Raw genomic sequence first — 16,870 nt, forward strand, 5'->3', positions numbered from 1 at the left:
ACAGCTTATAGTCGCCAAATCTGGTGGCTGGTTCCCTTTTAAGTGCATAACCTTCAAGGGCACAATTTCCAGCATTGGAGACCAGGGTTTAAAATCCAGGTCTTGTTAGAAAGTATAATAAATATAGATGCCCTACTATACCTTGGGCAAGACTCCTAACACTATAATTCCTACTTCTCTCATTGCCCGGATTAACAAGCTCTGTATCAGATGTTGAGGAACCAGGACAATCTGATGATAGGCTACTGGAACAAACCTTACATGGACAAGGCAAGAGATCCTGGACCTGATGGAATGATATTACACCAGCAGACCGAATGAGACAGGATATATGAAGTATATGAAGAAACTATGGATAGATTTAAGACCTGCATGCCCATTGACCAGGAAAAAACTAGTCACCCAATGCTGTTTTGCATAAGCTTTAACCCCATTAGTCAGATAATTACCTATTCTGGCTACAGACACAAATTCAAGAGTGGAAGTGCCATCAGTCACCTCCTCACCTGAATGACTTCAAGCTCTAGGCAAAAATGTAACGAGATATCGATTCACTAATCCACCTGACAAGGATCTACAGCGAATACATCTGTTGTGCGCATGGCAACTTAAGGCCCTGTCACACACAGAGATAAATCTGCTGCAGATCTGTGGTTGCAGTGAAATTGTGGACAATCAGTGATAGGTTTGTGGCTGTGTACAAATGGAACAATATGTGCATGATTTCACTGCAACCACAGATCTGCCAAAGATTTATCTGTGTGTGACGGGGCCTTTAGTCACTCTACAGTGAGATCAGAGCTGGGTCTCATTACATCTCACACAGGAGTAGCCCAGAAAAGACTGTTAATGTATGAGGTATTATGATGGCCATGATGTCACTGTAGAGCCAGTACAAGTTTCTTGAGGACAGCAGACATAAGGTTACGTGCCCACGATCAGGGTTCGGGGCGCTGTGGTCTCTTGCTGGGTTTTCCCTGTGGAGAAAGCTTGCGACTGCTCAGCAAAGAGTTGACATGCTTGCGGCTCGGAGAGCCACTGTGCTTGTATTGTTCAACGCAGCGTTTCGACATCCAAAACGCTGTGAACCCTGATTGTGGGCACGCACCCCAAGTGTGATTACATCTCACCCCCAGTGAAAACTGAGAAATCCCACTTGGACGTTACAAGTGTTGACTCATTAGGTGCCAAATAGTTGGAGGGTGATTATCTCTATAACCCAGAGTCCTCTTCAAACCATACCCAATTTTAAAGCTCGGGCAAATTCCACTGACCTGAACACTACAAATGGAAAGCACACCAGAGGCTTGGTCCAACTTGTATACCAATTATGGCATGAGTACCATTTTAATGAAATTCAAGTCAATCTACAATTGTGCTAAACCAAGTTCTTAAAATGGTTCCAACTTTTACGAGGAACATTTGACTTCTATAGCCTCTGTTTAGCACTGTGTGAACTGAGAATTTGTCATATGATCACTTCCAGGGTCTTTGCCTCTGTATTCTTATTCTTTTGTCACCCCCTAAAGATCCAGTTTTGTTTTTTTTTTGTTTTTTTTTTTATTATAAGAACTTATATTCTGCAGCTTTGCATATGCAAATGATACCGGACTAGACCTTCCTCACATCCACTAATTTCTCTTCCAGGGCCGTGATTGACAGTCTGCATTCAATCACAGTTATGGTAGCACCGTTGTAAATCTCACATATGTACACGTGCTTCTGAGAGTTGTCCTAAAGCTGTGTTTCCGAACTCAAGTGCTCAAGAAAGGCAGGTTCACATTTCCGTTGTTTTGCATCAGTCACATGCGTTGCTTGACGCATGTGAGTGATGCGTTGTACTACGGATGACAAAGAACAGAAATCATTGTCGGACTCTGTTGTGTGCGGGGGGCGGAGCCGAGCGGGGCCGTGGCACTGAGGACGTAAGTGCCGCGGGGACTGCAGGGCTGGGGACAAGTGAGTGTGTTTACACATGCGGAGTGCGAGAGGGGGCGGAGCCCAAAGGGGAAGTGTCGGCCTCCTTGCACACGTATCCAGGGTAAATATCGGGTAACTAAAAGCAAAGCACTTTTTGCTTGGTTACCCGATATTTATCTTGGATACCAGCGTACACCGCTTAGCGCTGGCTCCCTGCACACGTAACCACTGTAAATATCGGGTAACTAACCAAAGCGCATTACTTGGTTACCCAATGTGTTTCCTGGTTACATGTGCAGGGAGCCAGAGAGCATGCGCAGCAAAATCCTATGGATTGCGCTGCTCAAAAAACGTTACAGGCTGCGTTGCTCCCCTGGCGGTCAGTTAAAAAACAACTGACCGCGACGCAGCGGATGCAACGCAGCATCTTTAGTTGCAATCCGTCACTAATAGAAGTCTATGGGGAAAAACTGGATTCCTGGAAAATATTTTGCAGGATACTGTAATTCCTCAAGGTGACGGATTGTGTCTGATGCAAAACAACGGAAGTGTGAACCTAGCCTTAACAGTGTATGTTTTAAGGATTTCCTTAGCATTGCACAGCTGATAATTTTTTCTTCTGCACATGTATTAATTCCAACACATGTGCAATGCTAAGGAAATCTTGAAAAAAGGCACTGCTGGTTAGCCTTGAGGACTGGAGTTGGGGAAAACTGTCTAAGAGCAACAACTCCAATCTACAGAGGCCCCACGTAGTTGTAGCTCCTTAAAGTCCTTTACATTGAAAACATATACGGTAGGTGTCCAATGCCACAGGTCTTTTTAGCGATCTTATGAAGTTATTCCTGGACTCCTTGATTTCATGGGTAGTTCTCATAGGCCCCCGTTTACTTAGTGGCTCCCAAAATTGTGTCCTTTTGGCCATTGGTCTGCTATACCTGTTGGGTATACGTGTTTTTGCTGTGTTGAATAGTGCAGGATTTTGTCCTAGTGAATACAGAGGCCTAATATGCAATTATTTTATGTATGCTTTTATATTTGCATCCTTCTGAATTGTGTGTCAGGATATCCTCTCAACATATACCACTGGCAAATACTGTAAACCCTTTAAAACTCTTATTTGTGAAAACCCCCAACCATGTTGACAATTAGGACAAGTTCAAATTTGAAAGAAAAATGTTATTTTTTTTTTCATAGATACAACTTAAACTTATTAATCCATTAAAAAATTTGAGGCGTCTTGGAATGAAACGCATAGTTGAGTTTTTTACCGATTTTGAAACTTACCCCTACACTGCGGAAGAGATTGACGCTGTATTTTTTGCTGTGGTTTGGCCTCAGGTAAACATTGCTATATTAATATATGTGAGAATTGGTTGACATATTTGATGGATCATCTGTATAGGTCTTTTTTCTGAATTCTGTTATTCTATGTTACAGATTTGCAGGCTTGCGTTGGAAAGTCAGCATTCTCCTTCTTTTGTTCTGAAGCTCATTCATGTTTGGAGCCAGTATTCCAGGTAATACACTTGGACCCAGAAGTTAGTTATTGCATTAAATAGGTTGTCCATTATTTTGATATTGATGACCTATCCTTTGACAATATCAGATTGGTTGGGGGTCCACTCTTGGCATTCCTACCGATCAGCTGTTCTCCTCTCCAGCAGAGGCTTCAATCAACACTAGGTAGTCCAAATAAGGTTATGTTCACGTTTTCATTTTTTTTTTTTTGCATCATTCAGCTTTGTTGCTTGACGCTTGTGACTGATGCGTTGTACAATGGGTGACAAGAAATGGAATTGATTGTCATGAGAAAGCGGATTCCTTTGGTGAAATTATTTCTGTATAAAAACGAGAGAGAGATCGAACGATCAGCTGATCGCTCTGAAAAGCCGGCCGCCGGGTGATCAGCTGATCGTTCCTGCCGCTGGAACTGAATTTACAATCCATCATAGTTTTTTACTGTGTGCATGCTCACTGTAAAAAAACGATCCACCGCACACAACAAAAGTTAGTGTGCGCTTCTACCGCCTGACGGTCAGTCAGTAAACGACTGATCTGTCACGCGGCGGATGCAACGCAGGGCCATCAGTCATAATCCGTCGCTAATAGAAGTCTATGGGGAATAAACAGATTCCTGCAAAATATTTTGCAGGATACCGTAATTCCTCAAGGCGACGGATTGCAACTAATGCAAAAAGACGGAAGTTGTGGACATAGCCTTATAATAATTATTTTTGGTAAGCACTTCTAAACATAGAACACTACAACACAACTTGCAAGCGAGTAAATCTTCGGAGAAAGAAAGTGAACACTGATGTCCCCACAAATTATACACTTTATTTATTAGAAAATTATCTTAACACATTTGTGTAAAAAGATGCTTCAACAGAGGAAATGTGGATAAAAGGTAATAGATTATCAATACTATACATGGAATACAAGGGAAATGTATATATCAGCAAGTGTGTATATATATCAATCTGTCAATAGATTAATAAACTCTCCTGATAATCCATATACTGCATAATTAGGAGGGCTGTCAAACATAAAAAGGATTTATGGATATTACCTTTTATAGTATACTTAACTGCAGCTAAAGTAGAAAGAATAGCACCAAGTCCCACAATCCCGATGCACGTTTCGCCTAGCTTCTTCTGGGTTAATGGAATGTAGTGCTATTCTTTTCTCTTTAGCTGCAGCTGATATCTGTAGTATGTAAACCATGTCCAGAGTGGAACAGCACAATTAGTGGCTACTGTTTAGTAGTGGACAATCACTTTGACACTAAATGTAATATCTTATTTCTATGATTATACTCTCCCAGGTAGAGCAGCTTAGCTCCTTTTCACATCAATAGACTAGGTCTTGGTAAATCAGGGCTAGACCAATCTCAAGAGCCCAGTGCACCACAAACTTACCTGCATTTTCTTTTCATATCAATGGGAATTTCTATTTTCTTTGTCGCTCCATTGGGAGACCCAGACAATTGGGTGTATAGCTATTGCCTCTGGAGGCCACACAAAGTATTACACTTAAAAGTGTAAGGCCCCTCCCCTTCTGGCTATACACCCCCAGTGGGATCACTGGCTCACCAGTTTTGTGCTTTGTGCGAAGGAGGCAACACATCCACGCATAGCTCCACTTTTTAGTCAGCAGCAGCTGCTGACTATGTCGGATGGAAGAAAAGAGGACACATATAGTGTCCCCAGCATGCTCCCTTCTCACCCCACTGTATGTCGGAGGTGTTTGTAAGGTTGAGGTACCCATTGCGGGTACGGCGGCAGGAGCCCACATGCTGATTCCTTCCCCATCCCTTTTTACAGGGCTCTGGGTGAAGTGGGATTTACCGGTCTCCAGGCACTGAGACCGTGCTCCATCTACAGCCCCTGGAGAAGATGCTGGATGGAGCGGAGTACATCAGGGACATGGCCCTGCTTCCTCAAGGTACTCTGTGTCCCCGTGCATTTGGCGCTCACACCGCAGCATGCTGGGTGTTGTAGTGCGCCGGGGGACATCAGCGCTGCGGCGCCTGTGCCATGGCCTCATTCAGCTTTGCTGAAGCAGGCTCACTTATGGGAATTGGTCGCGCCGGCCGCTGGGACTGCGGCGCGGCTGGCACTTGTAGTGCGCCGGGGACTTCAGCGCGGCCTGCGCTTTTACGGCGGCCGCGCTGATAACTAGAGTCCCCGGCTTTTGCGGCCTGCTTCCGTTCGTTCCCGCCCCCAGACCTGCCAGTCAGGAGAGGGGCGGGACGCTGGCCACTTCCAGGAATCGGTCGCGCCGGCCGCTGGCAGCGGCGCGGCTGGCACTTGTGGTGCGCCGGGGACTTCAGCGCGGCCCGCGCTTTTACGGCGGCCGCGCTGATAACTAGAGTCCCCGGCTTTTGCGGCCTGCTTCCGTTCGTTCCCGCCCCCAGACCTGCCAGTCAGGAGAGGGGCGGGACGCTGGCCACTTCTATGAATCGGTCGCGCCGGCCGCTGGAACTGCGGCGCGGCTGGCACTTCTGGTGCGCCGGGGACTTCAGCGCGGCCCGCGCTTTTACGGCGGCCGCGCTGTTAACTCGAGTCCCCGGCTTCTGGGCCTAGTCTCCCTTCGTTACCGCCCACAGCCCTGACAGTCAGGGTAGGGGCGTGACGCTGCATAGAGCAGAGCTGAGAGCTGGAGTATGTTTTGCATACTCCACCCCTCTCACTGTGTGCACTGTGAATCCGGATTCCCGCACTTTCTCAGGCACGCCCACGGCTTCCTTCTCTACAAGGACACCGGCAGCCATTAGTGTCAGTTTCTGTACGATACAGAGACAAGTGTGGAAGACCCTGGCATTCTGATAGTCACACAATCGCTGTAACAGGCGTTAAGCAGCACCTGTGGTGCTAACCCCACTAGTGCAGAAGTGCACTTATAGATATGCTTGTACTATATACATTGCACTGTTTGGTCGCACGTTGTATATACCCTCCTGGATTATGCGGAGGAGTTATCAGCATATTCTCTGTGTAAAACAAAGGTGCAGAACCACATGTTTTTCTATACAGCTGGTACAGCATGTACGGCTATACGGCCGGCAGGTACATAGACTCCCATTGTAGGCACTAATGGCCAGGGGATGAGGACGGTGTCTGCAGTATTTACTGACAGTTTTTCTGAGACTATGGCTATGATACTAGAAGCCTAGCAGTCCGGACATGTCTCTCACATATGGGCACTGTTGAATCATTGATCCATGGCCCCCCTCAGTGTGAATAACTAACAGCTCCGGGAATGTCACACGCATCCCAGAGTCACGGCTCTGCACGGACGTCAGTCCCAGACAGCCTATGTGGGCTCGCTATGAGCGGCCTCGGTTTCATCAGGGTCCTAACAGAAGGACTCGCTGTGTAATGAGGCGGAAGTGGCGGCTCAGGATTCTGATCCTGAGACCGCTCTCAATCTGGATACACCTGATTGTGACGCCATAGTAAATAAGCTTATAGCGTCCATCTATAGAATGTGGGTTATTTCTCACAGCTCCTCCAGTGGAGGAGTCAGCTTCACGTATTTTTCTGGACCACTCTGCCTTCAGAGAGGCAGTCCAGGAACACCACGCTTATCCAGATATGCGCTTCTCCAAACGGCTTAGGATACACGTTATCCCTGTCCCCTGACTTGGTCAAGGACTGGACCCAATGTCCCGAGCGGCATCCTCCAATCTCCAGGCTTGTAGCTAGATCCATAGTTGCAGTGGGAGAAGGAACTGCAAACTCAAAGATGCCACTGACAGACAGATGGATCTCTGGTCGAAAGCCATCTATGAGGCTGTCGGCGCACCGTTGGCTCCGGCATTCTCTCCCTTGGGGCACTCCAAGCTATTTCAGCTTGTCTTACACAGATTGACACGGTTACACGTACATCTGTGCCGCAGGTGGCATCCTTAACCTCTCAAATGTCTGCATTTGTTTCTTACGCGATTCAGGTTGTCCTGGACTCTGCGAACCGTGCGGCGGTAGCCTCCGCTACTCCGTGTTTTTAAGCAGAGCCTGGTCTGCTCGTTAAGTGAATGGAAGGCAGATTCTGCTTCCAAAAAAGGTTGCCTAACCAGTTGCCTTTTTCTGCTGACCGACTGTTTGGTGAGCGTTGGATGTAACCATTAAACAGTCCAGGGGTAAGGATTCATCCTTTCCTCAGCCCGGACACAACAAACCCCAACAGAGCAAGAGGCAGTCGGGGTTTTCGGCCTTTTCGAGGCTCGGGCAGGTCCCATTTTTCCTCGTCCAATGTGGACTCAAAAGGATCAGAGGAGCTAAGATTCTTAGCGGGCTCAGTCTCGCCCAAAAAAGCGACAGTCTGAAAACCCGCTTCCAAGGCGGCTTCCTCATGACTTGCGGCCTCGGTCGGTAGCAGGCTCTCCCGCCTTGGCGATATTTAGCTACCATAGGTCAATGACCATTGATTGTGAGACATTCTGTCTCACGGGTACAGGATAGAGCTCACTTCTCGTCCTCCAACTCGATTCTTCAGAATTTCTCCACCTCCCGGCCGGGCCGCTGCTCTTCTGCAAACAGGGTGCACTCTATAGGCAGAAAGAGTGATGACCCCCGTTCCTCTTCAGGAACAAGGTCACGGTTTTTACCCCAAATTCTTTGCGGTACCTATAACAACGGGCCGTTCCGTCCCGTTCTGGATCTAAAAATGCTCAGCAAGCTCGTGGACACCAGGCGGTTCCGGATGGAATCCCTCCGCCATGTCATCGCCTCAAGGTCCCAAGGATATTTCCTAGCATCATTAGGCATCAAGGATGCTTATCCACACGTGCCGATTGATCCAGAGCACTAGCGTTTCTACGCTTCGTTATAGGAGACGAACACCCTCTGTTCGTAGCTCTACCTTCCGGCTAGCGACAGTCCAACTGGTCTTCGCCAAGGTCAGGGCAGCAGTAGTCACAGTCCTGCACTCTCAGGGTCACTCTGTGGTCCCGTATTTAGACGATCTACTTGTCAAGGCACTCTCTTAGGAAACATGCCAACACTGCCCGAACGTTGCGCTGGAGACTCTCTAGAGTTTTGGGTGGATCATCAACTTTTTAAAGTCAGATCCGACCCCGACCCTATCGATAACATATCTAGGCATAGAGTTTCTTACTCTCTCAGCGATAGTGAAGCTGCCGCTAGACAAACAGCATTCACTACGGGCTGCAAGCTCTTCTTTAAGAACCAGTCGCACACATTGAGACGCCTCATGCACTTCCTACGTAAGATGGTAGCAATGGAGGCAGTTCCTTTCGCGCAGTTTTACTGCGTCCACTACAATGGGACATTCTCCGCCAATGGGACGAGGAGTCGACGTCCCTCAACAGAGTCGTCGTTCTTTCTCAGGCGGCCAAGGAATCTCTACGGTGGTGGCTTCTTCTCACCTCTTGGTCAAAAAGAAGGTCCTTCCTATCCCCGTCCTGGGCGATAGTTACGACAGACGCGAGTCTATCAGGGTGGGGAGCAGTTTTTCTCCACTACAGCGCTCAGGGTACGTGGACTCAGCAAGAGTCCACTCTTCAGATCAATGTTCTTGAACACAGAGCAGTGTATCTTGCCCTACAATCCTTCCAACAGCGGCTGGAAAGCAAGCATATCCGACTTCAGTCGGACAGCTCCACAGCGGTGGCATACATCAACCACCAAGGAAGAACGCGCAACCGGCAAGCCTTCCAGGAAGTCCGGCAGGTTCTGATGTGGGTGGAAGACACGGCATCCACCATATCCACAATTCACATCCCAAGTGTGGAAACTAGGAAGCTGACTTCCTAAGTCGCTGAGGTGTGGCCGAAAGAGTATGGTCTCCTCACCCGGACGGGTTTCAGGAGATCTGGCGCCACTGACAGAGGCCGGACGTCGATCTAATGGCGTCACGGCACAACAACAATGTGCCAGCTTCATGGCACGGTTTCACAATCATCGAGCTCTGGCGGCAAACGCCTTAGTTCAGCATTGGTCGCAGTTCCAGCTACCTTAGGTGCCACCTCTGGCATTGTTGCCCAGAGTACTGCGCTAGATCAAGACCGACTGCGGCCGCGCCATCCTCGTCGCTACAAATTGGCCGAGGATGTTGTGGTACTCGGTTCTGTGGTGCCTCACGGTAGGCTAACCGGGGGCACTACCAGACCAATCAGACTGGCTGTCTCAAGGGCCATTCTTCCATTTGAATTCTACGGCCCTCAACCGGATGGTGTGGCATTGAGTCCTGGAACCTAGTGTCGTCAGGATTACCTCAGGACGTGGTTGCCACCATGAGACAGGCTAGCATACAACGTCCGCCAAGATTGACCACAGGACGTGGAAGATGTTCTTATCTCGGTGCTCGGCGCAGGGTGTTTCTCCCTGGCCGGTTGCATCGTCTATGTTTCCTTCCTTCCTGCAATCTAGGTAGGAAAATGGGTTGTCGCTCAGTTCCCTTTAGGGACAAGTCTCAGCGCTATCTGTATTTTTTCAGAAACGACGACTTCCTCAGGTACGCACGTTCCTACGGGGAGTTTGTCTTCTCAGCACTCCGTACAAGCGGCCGTTAGAGCCCTGAGATCTGAACAAGGTTCTAATTGCTCTCCAGATGCCGCCTTTCGAGCCTTTGAAGGATGTCTCCCTTCCCGTTTTTCACGGGAAGTGGCCTTCTAGTAACGGTCTCGTCTCTTAGGAGAGTTTCCGAGCTAGCAACGCTCTCATACAAACTCCCTTCCTGGTCCTTCACCAGGACAGGGTAGTTCTGCGTCCGGTTCCGGAATTTCTCCCTAAGGTGGTATCCCATTTTCATATCAATCAGGATATCACCTCACCTTCTTTGTGTCCTCGTCCAGTCCATCAATTTCAGAAAGATTTGCATCTGTTGGTTCTGGTGAGAGCACTCAGGTTCTACTTCCCGCATGGCGCTCCTGCGCCACCCGGATGCACTCTTTGTCCTTGTCGCTGGTCGGCGTAAACAGTCGCAAGCTTCCAGATCCACCCTTGCTCGGGGGCTCGAGGAACCAATTCTTGAAACCTACAGTTCTACTGGGCTTCTGGTTCTCTCAAGGCCGAAGGCCCATTCTACCAGAGCCGTGGGTGCATCCTGGGCATTACGGCACCAGGCTACGGCTCAGCAGGTGTGTCAGGCACCCACCTGGTCGAGTCTACTTACTTTTACCAAGCATTATCAGATGCATACCTACGCTTCGGCAGACGCCAGCCTAGGTAGATAAGTCATTCAGGCGGCGGTTGGCCACCTGTAGGAGAGGGCCGTTTGACGGCCCTATCATGAGGTATTCTTTTACCCACCCAGGGATTGCTTTTGGACATCCCAATTGTCTGGGTCTCCCAATGGAGCGACAAAGAAGAAGGGAATTTTGTTTACTTACCGTAAATTCCTTTTCTTCTAGCTCCAATTGGGAGACCCAGCACCCGCCCTGTTTTCTCGGGGTTTTTCTGTTTTTTCGGGTTCACATGTTGTTCATGTGGTATGGTTCAGTTCTCCGATGTTTCCTCGGATTGAATTGGTCTTTAAACCAGTTATTGGCTTTCCTCCTTCTTGCTTTGGCACTAAAACTGGTGAGCCAGTGATCCCACTGGGGGTGTATAGCCAGAAGGGGAGGGGCCTTACACTTTTAAGTGTAATACTTTGTGTGGCCTCCAGAGGCAATAGCTATACACCCAATTGTCTGGGTCTCCCAATTGGAGCTAGAAGAAAAGGAATTTACGGTAAGTAAACAAAATTCCCTTCATTGCCACTAAGGTAACTTCTCCCTTGTTTTGATTTTGCTGGCTCCTTAAGTTTGTAATTCAGAACCATTTTATTTTTTTTTTTTTCTAAATGTCCAGAAAGCAAACTATTTGCTTGCCATGTAATTACTTTCCACCCCGAGCTCCTGGTGCACATTCAGTCTTGGATAGGAATTTATGTCCCCAATCGCTATTGTTGAGGACGAGACTCAAGCGGTCTCTCAGGATCTGACTGCTGTTCCAAATTATAATGTCATGAGTGCACGCGAGAAAGAACGATAACAGACACTATATCGGTTATGAACCACCTTCATGACACGCTGAGCAACTGGCTCTCTTTATTGTTTGAAACTTTATACAGTTCAGGAGAAGTAAGGGAAGTAAGGGGTGTAGACAAAATACAGTCCAATCAAGTATCGCAGGCTGGACTCAGGACGTATAGGAATTAGCATAGTCTCTGCTGGATTGGTCAGTCAAAACTTTAGGAATTCCTTTGTTCTTTAACTACTTTGGGAGTTGTCCAGGATGCAGCAGCCATCTTCAAATTACATGTGCTGGTATATTGTGTTAAGGAAAATCACTAAATATGCAATATACATATATACGTGTTAGTAAGAAACAAAAGCATTCATAAATATGTGTGTTAGTTTACATCTACTAAACTATATACCTGTATGAAATGGCTGAATTAAGTATTTTTGGTTACTCAATTCTTATCCTCAACACTATCAACCTGCAGATAGAGGGTTTACTAGGGACAACTGAAAGTATGTCTACTGCGAGCCACTGTTTTCAGTAATAGTCATCCCCGCAGCAGCTACAGCCTCCACTCAGTACAAACCTGCTGCCGGCATCCACAGCTTTTCTTTTGTTTAGCCGGTCTGGCGGAACGTCACATGAGTGATACCGCATCAATGACATTGAACCAGGGTAGCTAATCAACAGAAATGCTGGGGCTACGGTTATGTAAGAGATGGTTCTCAGGGGCCCCCATCCCTGCAACCGCAAATGACTGATGTGGCCACTGGACTAGGTCCTGTGAATCATTTCACACAATCTCTACTGGTGGAATCTCTTTGGTGGCAGCACTGGAGTAGCTGTGGACTTTCTAGGTGAATAAAATGTTTAATGTATTCCTTGCTTTGTGGCCCCTTTTTATTACATAACTTGCTTTTTAATAACTTTTTTTAATTAAAACAAATCTTTAGGAGTGCGACAAGACAAAAATCATGAGACATGCATTTATTTGTAATCATAATGTGGTTGTGTGGGTATATTTTTCCGTAGGTATTTTCCTTGTCTTGCTAAACAAAAGCCTGGACAGCCAGAGTTCGATGTACTACTGAATGCATATGCTTTGCTATCGACAAAGAATTTATCAGACACAACAGCAGGTGTAGTCATAGACATCACTAGTAATCTGCTGAACTGTCCAGACTTCGAAGAAACGGAAATCCTCTCTTCTCTGGTTGTCAACCACTGCGTGGTTTATGATGCTGCCTACATCGGTGATGGTAAGCAAGAGGTTCATGTAGTTCTCTTTGCTCTGCACTCCTTGCGGAAGTCTCCATTATAATAATGTGGGACTACGTTTTTTTGAATATAGAGTGCCCATCTTTTGGTGTGAAGCTTGTTCTACCCCACGTCCCTGTGCTCCTCCAGTATCTCAATAAAAGTATGCTGAATGTGGAAAAAATGAAAAAGAGGAAATTTGGCAAACAAGTCAGCAAGGAGCTCAGTATCCTTTCCAAGTAAGTACATTTTCAGACAGTGAAAAAGGTATTCACCATATTTTACATCGGTATTTTTTTTATATACAGTGGTACCTTGCTTAACGAGAACAATCCGTTCTGCGACTGTACTTGTTAATCAAGGTACTCGTTCAGCAGAGCAAGTTTTCCCATAGGAAATCATTGCAATGCTGACGATCCGTTCCACAACTTCTAAAATGTCCCATCCTGGTCCCCTATTCTATCATTCCACACATGCACACACATGCACACACACACACACAAACACACACACAAACACACACACAAACACACACACAAACACACACACAAACACACACACAAACACACACACAAACACACACACAAACACACACACAAACACACACACAAACACACACACAAACACACACACAAACACACACACAAACACACACACAAACACACACACACAAACACACACACACAAAAACACACACACAAAAACACACACACAAAAACACACACACACACACACAAACACACACACACACACACACAAACACACACACACACAAACACACACACACAGAAACACACACAAACACACACACACACACACAAACACACACACACACACACACAAACACACACACACACACACACACAAACACACACACACCAAACACACACACACACCAAACACACACACACACCAAACACACACACACACCACACACACACACACACAACACACACACACACCAAACACACACACACACCAAACACACACACACACACACCAAACACACACACACACCAAACACACACACACACTATATGCTCACCTTACCTTCCGTTCCATCGCCGGTCTGCTGGGACCTGCTGTTCTCTGGTACGGGGCCGGGCTGTGTAACGAGTTACCATAACGACAAGGCAGGAAGTTCCCGGCCAGAGCGCTGACGTCAAAGGCAGAGCCGCTTGCCTCTGATTGGCCAGCGCTCTGCCTTTCATTAGCGATGACAGGAAGTTCCTCCCTCGTCGCTATGGATGCAGATACCCAGCGTGGACTGGAGCGGAGCGGCGCACTACAGCACCCAGGAGGCCGGCGATGAAACGAAAGTTAAACATATTATGTTATATTATATGCTCATCTTACCTTCCGATCCATCGCAGGCCTCCTGGGTCTTGTAGTTCGCCACAAGGACGTCGCGATGTACCCGGGAACTACAAGAACCATGAGACCGGCGGTGGAATTGAAGGTAAGGTGAGCATAATACTGTGTGTGTGCGCATGTGTGTTTGTGCGTACATGTGTGTGTTTGTGTGGACTGCAAGTGCGGGTCAGAGTGTGGTGGATGGACGAAACCGTAAGTGTGTGCGGTGAGAATTTCGCTTGTACAGCAAAGCTTTCTCGTAAACCGGGTTTCAAATTTACAGAAAGCTTTGCTTGGTAAGCGAAATTCTCGTTAAGAGGGTTACTCGTTATGCGAGGTACCACTGTACCTGTAAATAAAATAGTTTTGGCATTATTGCTTTGATACATTGTGGAAAAACTGTTCTTTTTGAATTATTTATTTACTCTGATATATATTCAGACTCTTAATAAGGTTTGATGAGGCTGATATGGGAAACAATTGGTAATACCTAGAACACTACGACAGTTGTCTACTTTCTAGAATGTCTTGAGAGAGAGGCACTTAAAAGGGGTCATCTAGGATCAGAAAAGAGAATCACCGATAACATTCACTGACCATAAAGGCTACCAGCAGGCAATTCCCGGGTGGGTCATAGTTGCTGAAAATGGTTTTCGTTTAAAGTTACGTTAAATTACCAACAGAGGAAAAACGCTGCTAAAATAATGACACCTAATATATACAAATGGCCATTTCAGCCAATCACTGGCCTCAGTAGAATATAGCCCAAGACCGCTAAGGCCTTTGGCTGCTAACATTACATATGGTATATGGGCTGTGATGTCTGCAGCCAGTGTAAACTGTATGCCAGCGGGGAGCATCAGGGAGTTTATATTGTTCATTTTAGCAGCACTGCTTCCTTTGGGCACTATTATCAGCACTGCTTCCTTTGGGCACTATTATCAGCACTGCTTCCTTTGGGCACTATTATCAGCACTGCTTCCTTTGGGCACTATTATCAGCACTGCTTCTTTAGGGCACCATTAGCAGCACTGCTTCCTTTGGGCACCATTAGCAGCACTGCTTCCTTTGGGCACCATTAGCAGCACTGCTTCCTTTGGGCACCATTAGCAGCACTGCTTCCTTTGGCCATCATTAGCAGCACTGCTTCCTTTGGGCACTATTATCAGCACTGCTTCCTTTGGCCATCATTAGCAGCACTGCTTCCTTTGGGCACCATTAGCAGCACTGCTTCCTTTGGGCACCATTAGCAGCACTGCTTCCTTTGGGCATCATTAGCAGCACTGCTTCCTTTGGGCACCATTAGCAGCACTGCTTCCTTTGGGCACCATTTAGTTATCAGCAGGCGTATTATCGTCTGAGGCAGAATTACAATGAAAAGTGCATTTAGTTTACAGCAGGCTTCCTCTCCTCAGAGGCAGGTTTGCAATGACAGGTAACACCTCTGTTCACAGCTGATGACACCGGATCCACCACTACATTACATGTTGTCACAGCTGACCCTGCTCCTTATCCATTTACAGTCATCTTTGCACAAGCGCAATAGACACATTTAATACAAGAGATGGAGTCTGGGTGTGACCATTCTGCAAAGTTCATGTCTAATTTCCTTAGACACCAGGAACTTAAAGTCTAACAAAGTCGCCAGTAGCCAGTCTGAAAAAAATTGACATTTTTTAAAATTCTATTCTATAAAGTATATGTAACACAAAAATCTGATTTTCAGCAATAGGGCCTTACGGAATTCCCTTTAAAATTTGACATTCCCTTTAATGTCACAAATATTATCTCTTTACCTTGCTTGGGTGAGAAAAAGGACTACACTAAATATTAATAAGCAAATTATTAAATCAGTTATCACAGCACTGAATATGGATACTCACAAGAGGGGAAAAACTAGAGAGCCCAAAATAATGCATCCAAGTAAGCAATGGAAAACAGAAAGGGTCCTATATATCAAAATAGAGTACATACCCAGTGGTATTGATAATGGGTCACCTATAAAAATGGATCTGATGCGCGTTTCGCATCTAGCTTTATCAGGGGATCTACTGTACAATGGTGTTTATGAAATAAGTTTGTAGTTTCTTTGTCGCTCCATTGGGAGACCCAGACAATTGGGTGTATAGGCTATGCCTCCGGAGGCCGCACAAAGTATTACACTAAAAGTGTAAAGCCCCTCCCCTTCTGCCTATACACCCCCCGTGCTCCCACGGGCTCCTCAGTTTTTTGCTTTGTGCGAAGGAGGCAGACATGCACGCAAGCTCCACAGCTTAGTCAGCAGCAGCTGCTGACTATGTCGGATGGAAGAAAAGAGGGCCCTTAACAGGGCCCCCAGCATGCTCCCTTCTCACCCCACTCTTGTCGGCGGTGTTGTTAAGGTTGAGGTATCCATTGCGGGTACGGAGGCTGGAGCCCACATGCTGTTTTCCTTCCCCATCCCCCTTAGGGCTCTGGGTGAAGTGGGATCCTATCGGTCTCCAGGCACTGAGACCGTGCTCCATCCACAGCTCCTGAGGACTCTGCTGGATAGGAGCCGAGTATCGTTCAGGGACATGGCCCTGCTACTTTGAGGTACTCTGTGTCCCCGTGGGGACCGCGCACAGCAACACTCCAGCATTGCTGGGTGTGCTAGTGCACCGGGGACCGCGGCGCTGACTGCGTTTGTGCCATTACACACTGCAGCGTCGCTGAGTGTGTTAGTGTATGGGGACTGCCGCGCTGACCGCCGCTGCCATTGTTATCACTGCGGCGCGGCTGGGACTGTTAGTGCGCCGGGGACTTCCGCGCCGACCGCGCTTATACGGCGGCCGCGCTTATAACTCGAGTCCCCGGCTTTTGTGGCCTAGTCTCTTTTTCTTCCCGCC

General features: G+C 47.2%; 1 protein-coding gene across 2 annotated transcripts in view; it reads left to right on the forward strand.

Annotated features, from left to right (window-relative positions):
• The window catches only part of UTP20 (UTP20 small subunit processome component), a 355,063-nt gene that overhangs the window by 203,543 nt on the left and 134,650 nt on the right, over window positions 1–16,870 (forward strand). For both annotated transcript variants that reach the window (XM_075344692.1, XM_075344693.1), the window contains exons 28-31: window positions 3,118–3,261; window positions 3,361–3,440; window positions 12,426–12,652; window positions 12,745–12,889. In XM_075344692.1, coding sequence (XP_075200807.1) covers window positions 3,118–3,261; window positions 3,361–3,440; window positions 12,426–12,652; window positions 12,745–12,889 — 596 coding nt within the window. The remainder of the gene's footprint in view (window positions 1–3,117; window positions 3,262–3,360; window positions 3,441–12,425; window positions 12,653–12,744; window positions 12,890–16,870) is intronic.

Source organism: Anomaloglossus baeobatrachus, chromosome 4, assembly GCF_048569485.1.
Source record: "Anomaloglossus baeobatrachus isolate aAnoBae1 chromosome 4, aAnoBae1.hap1, whole genome shotgun sequence".
Taxonomy (NCBI): domain Eukaryota; kingdom Metazoa; phylum Chordata; class Amphibia; order Anura; family Aromobatidae; genus Anomaloglossus; species Anomaloglossus baeobatrachus.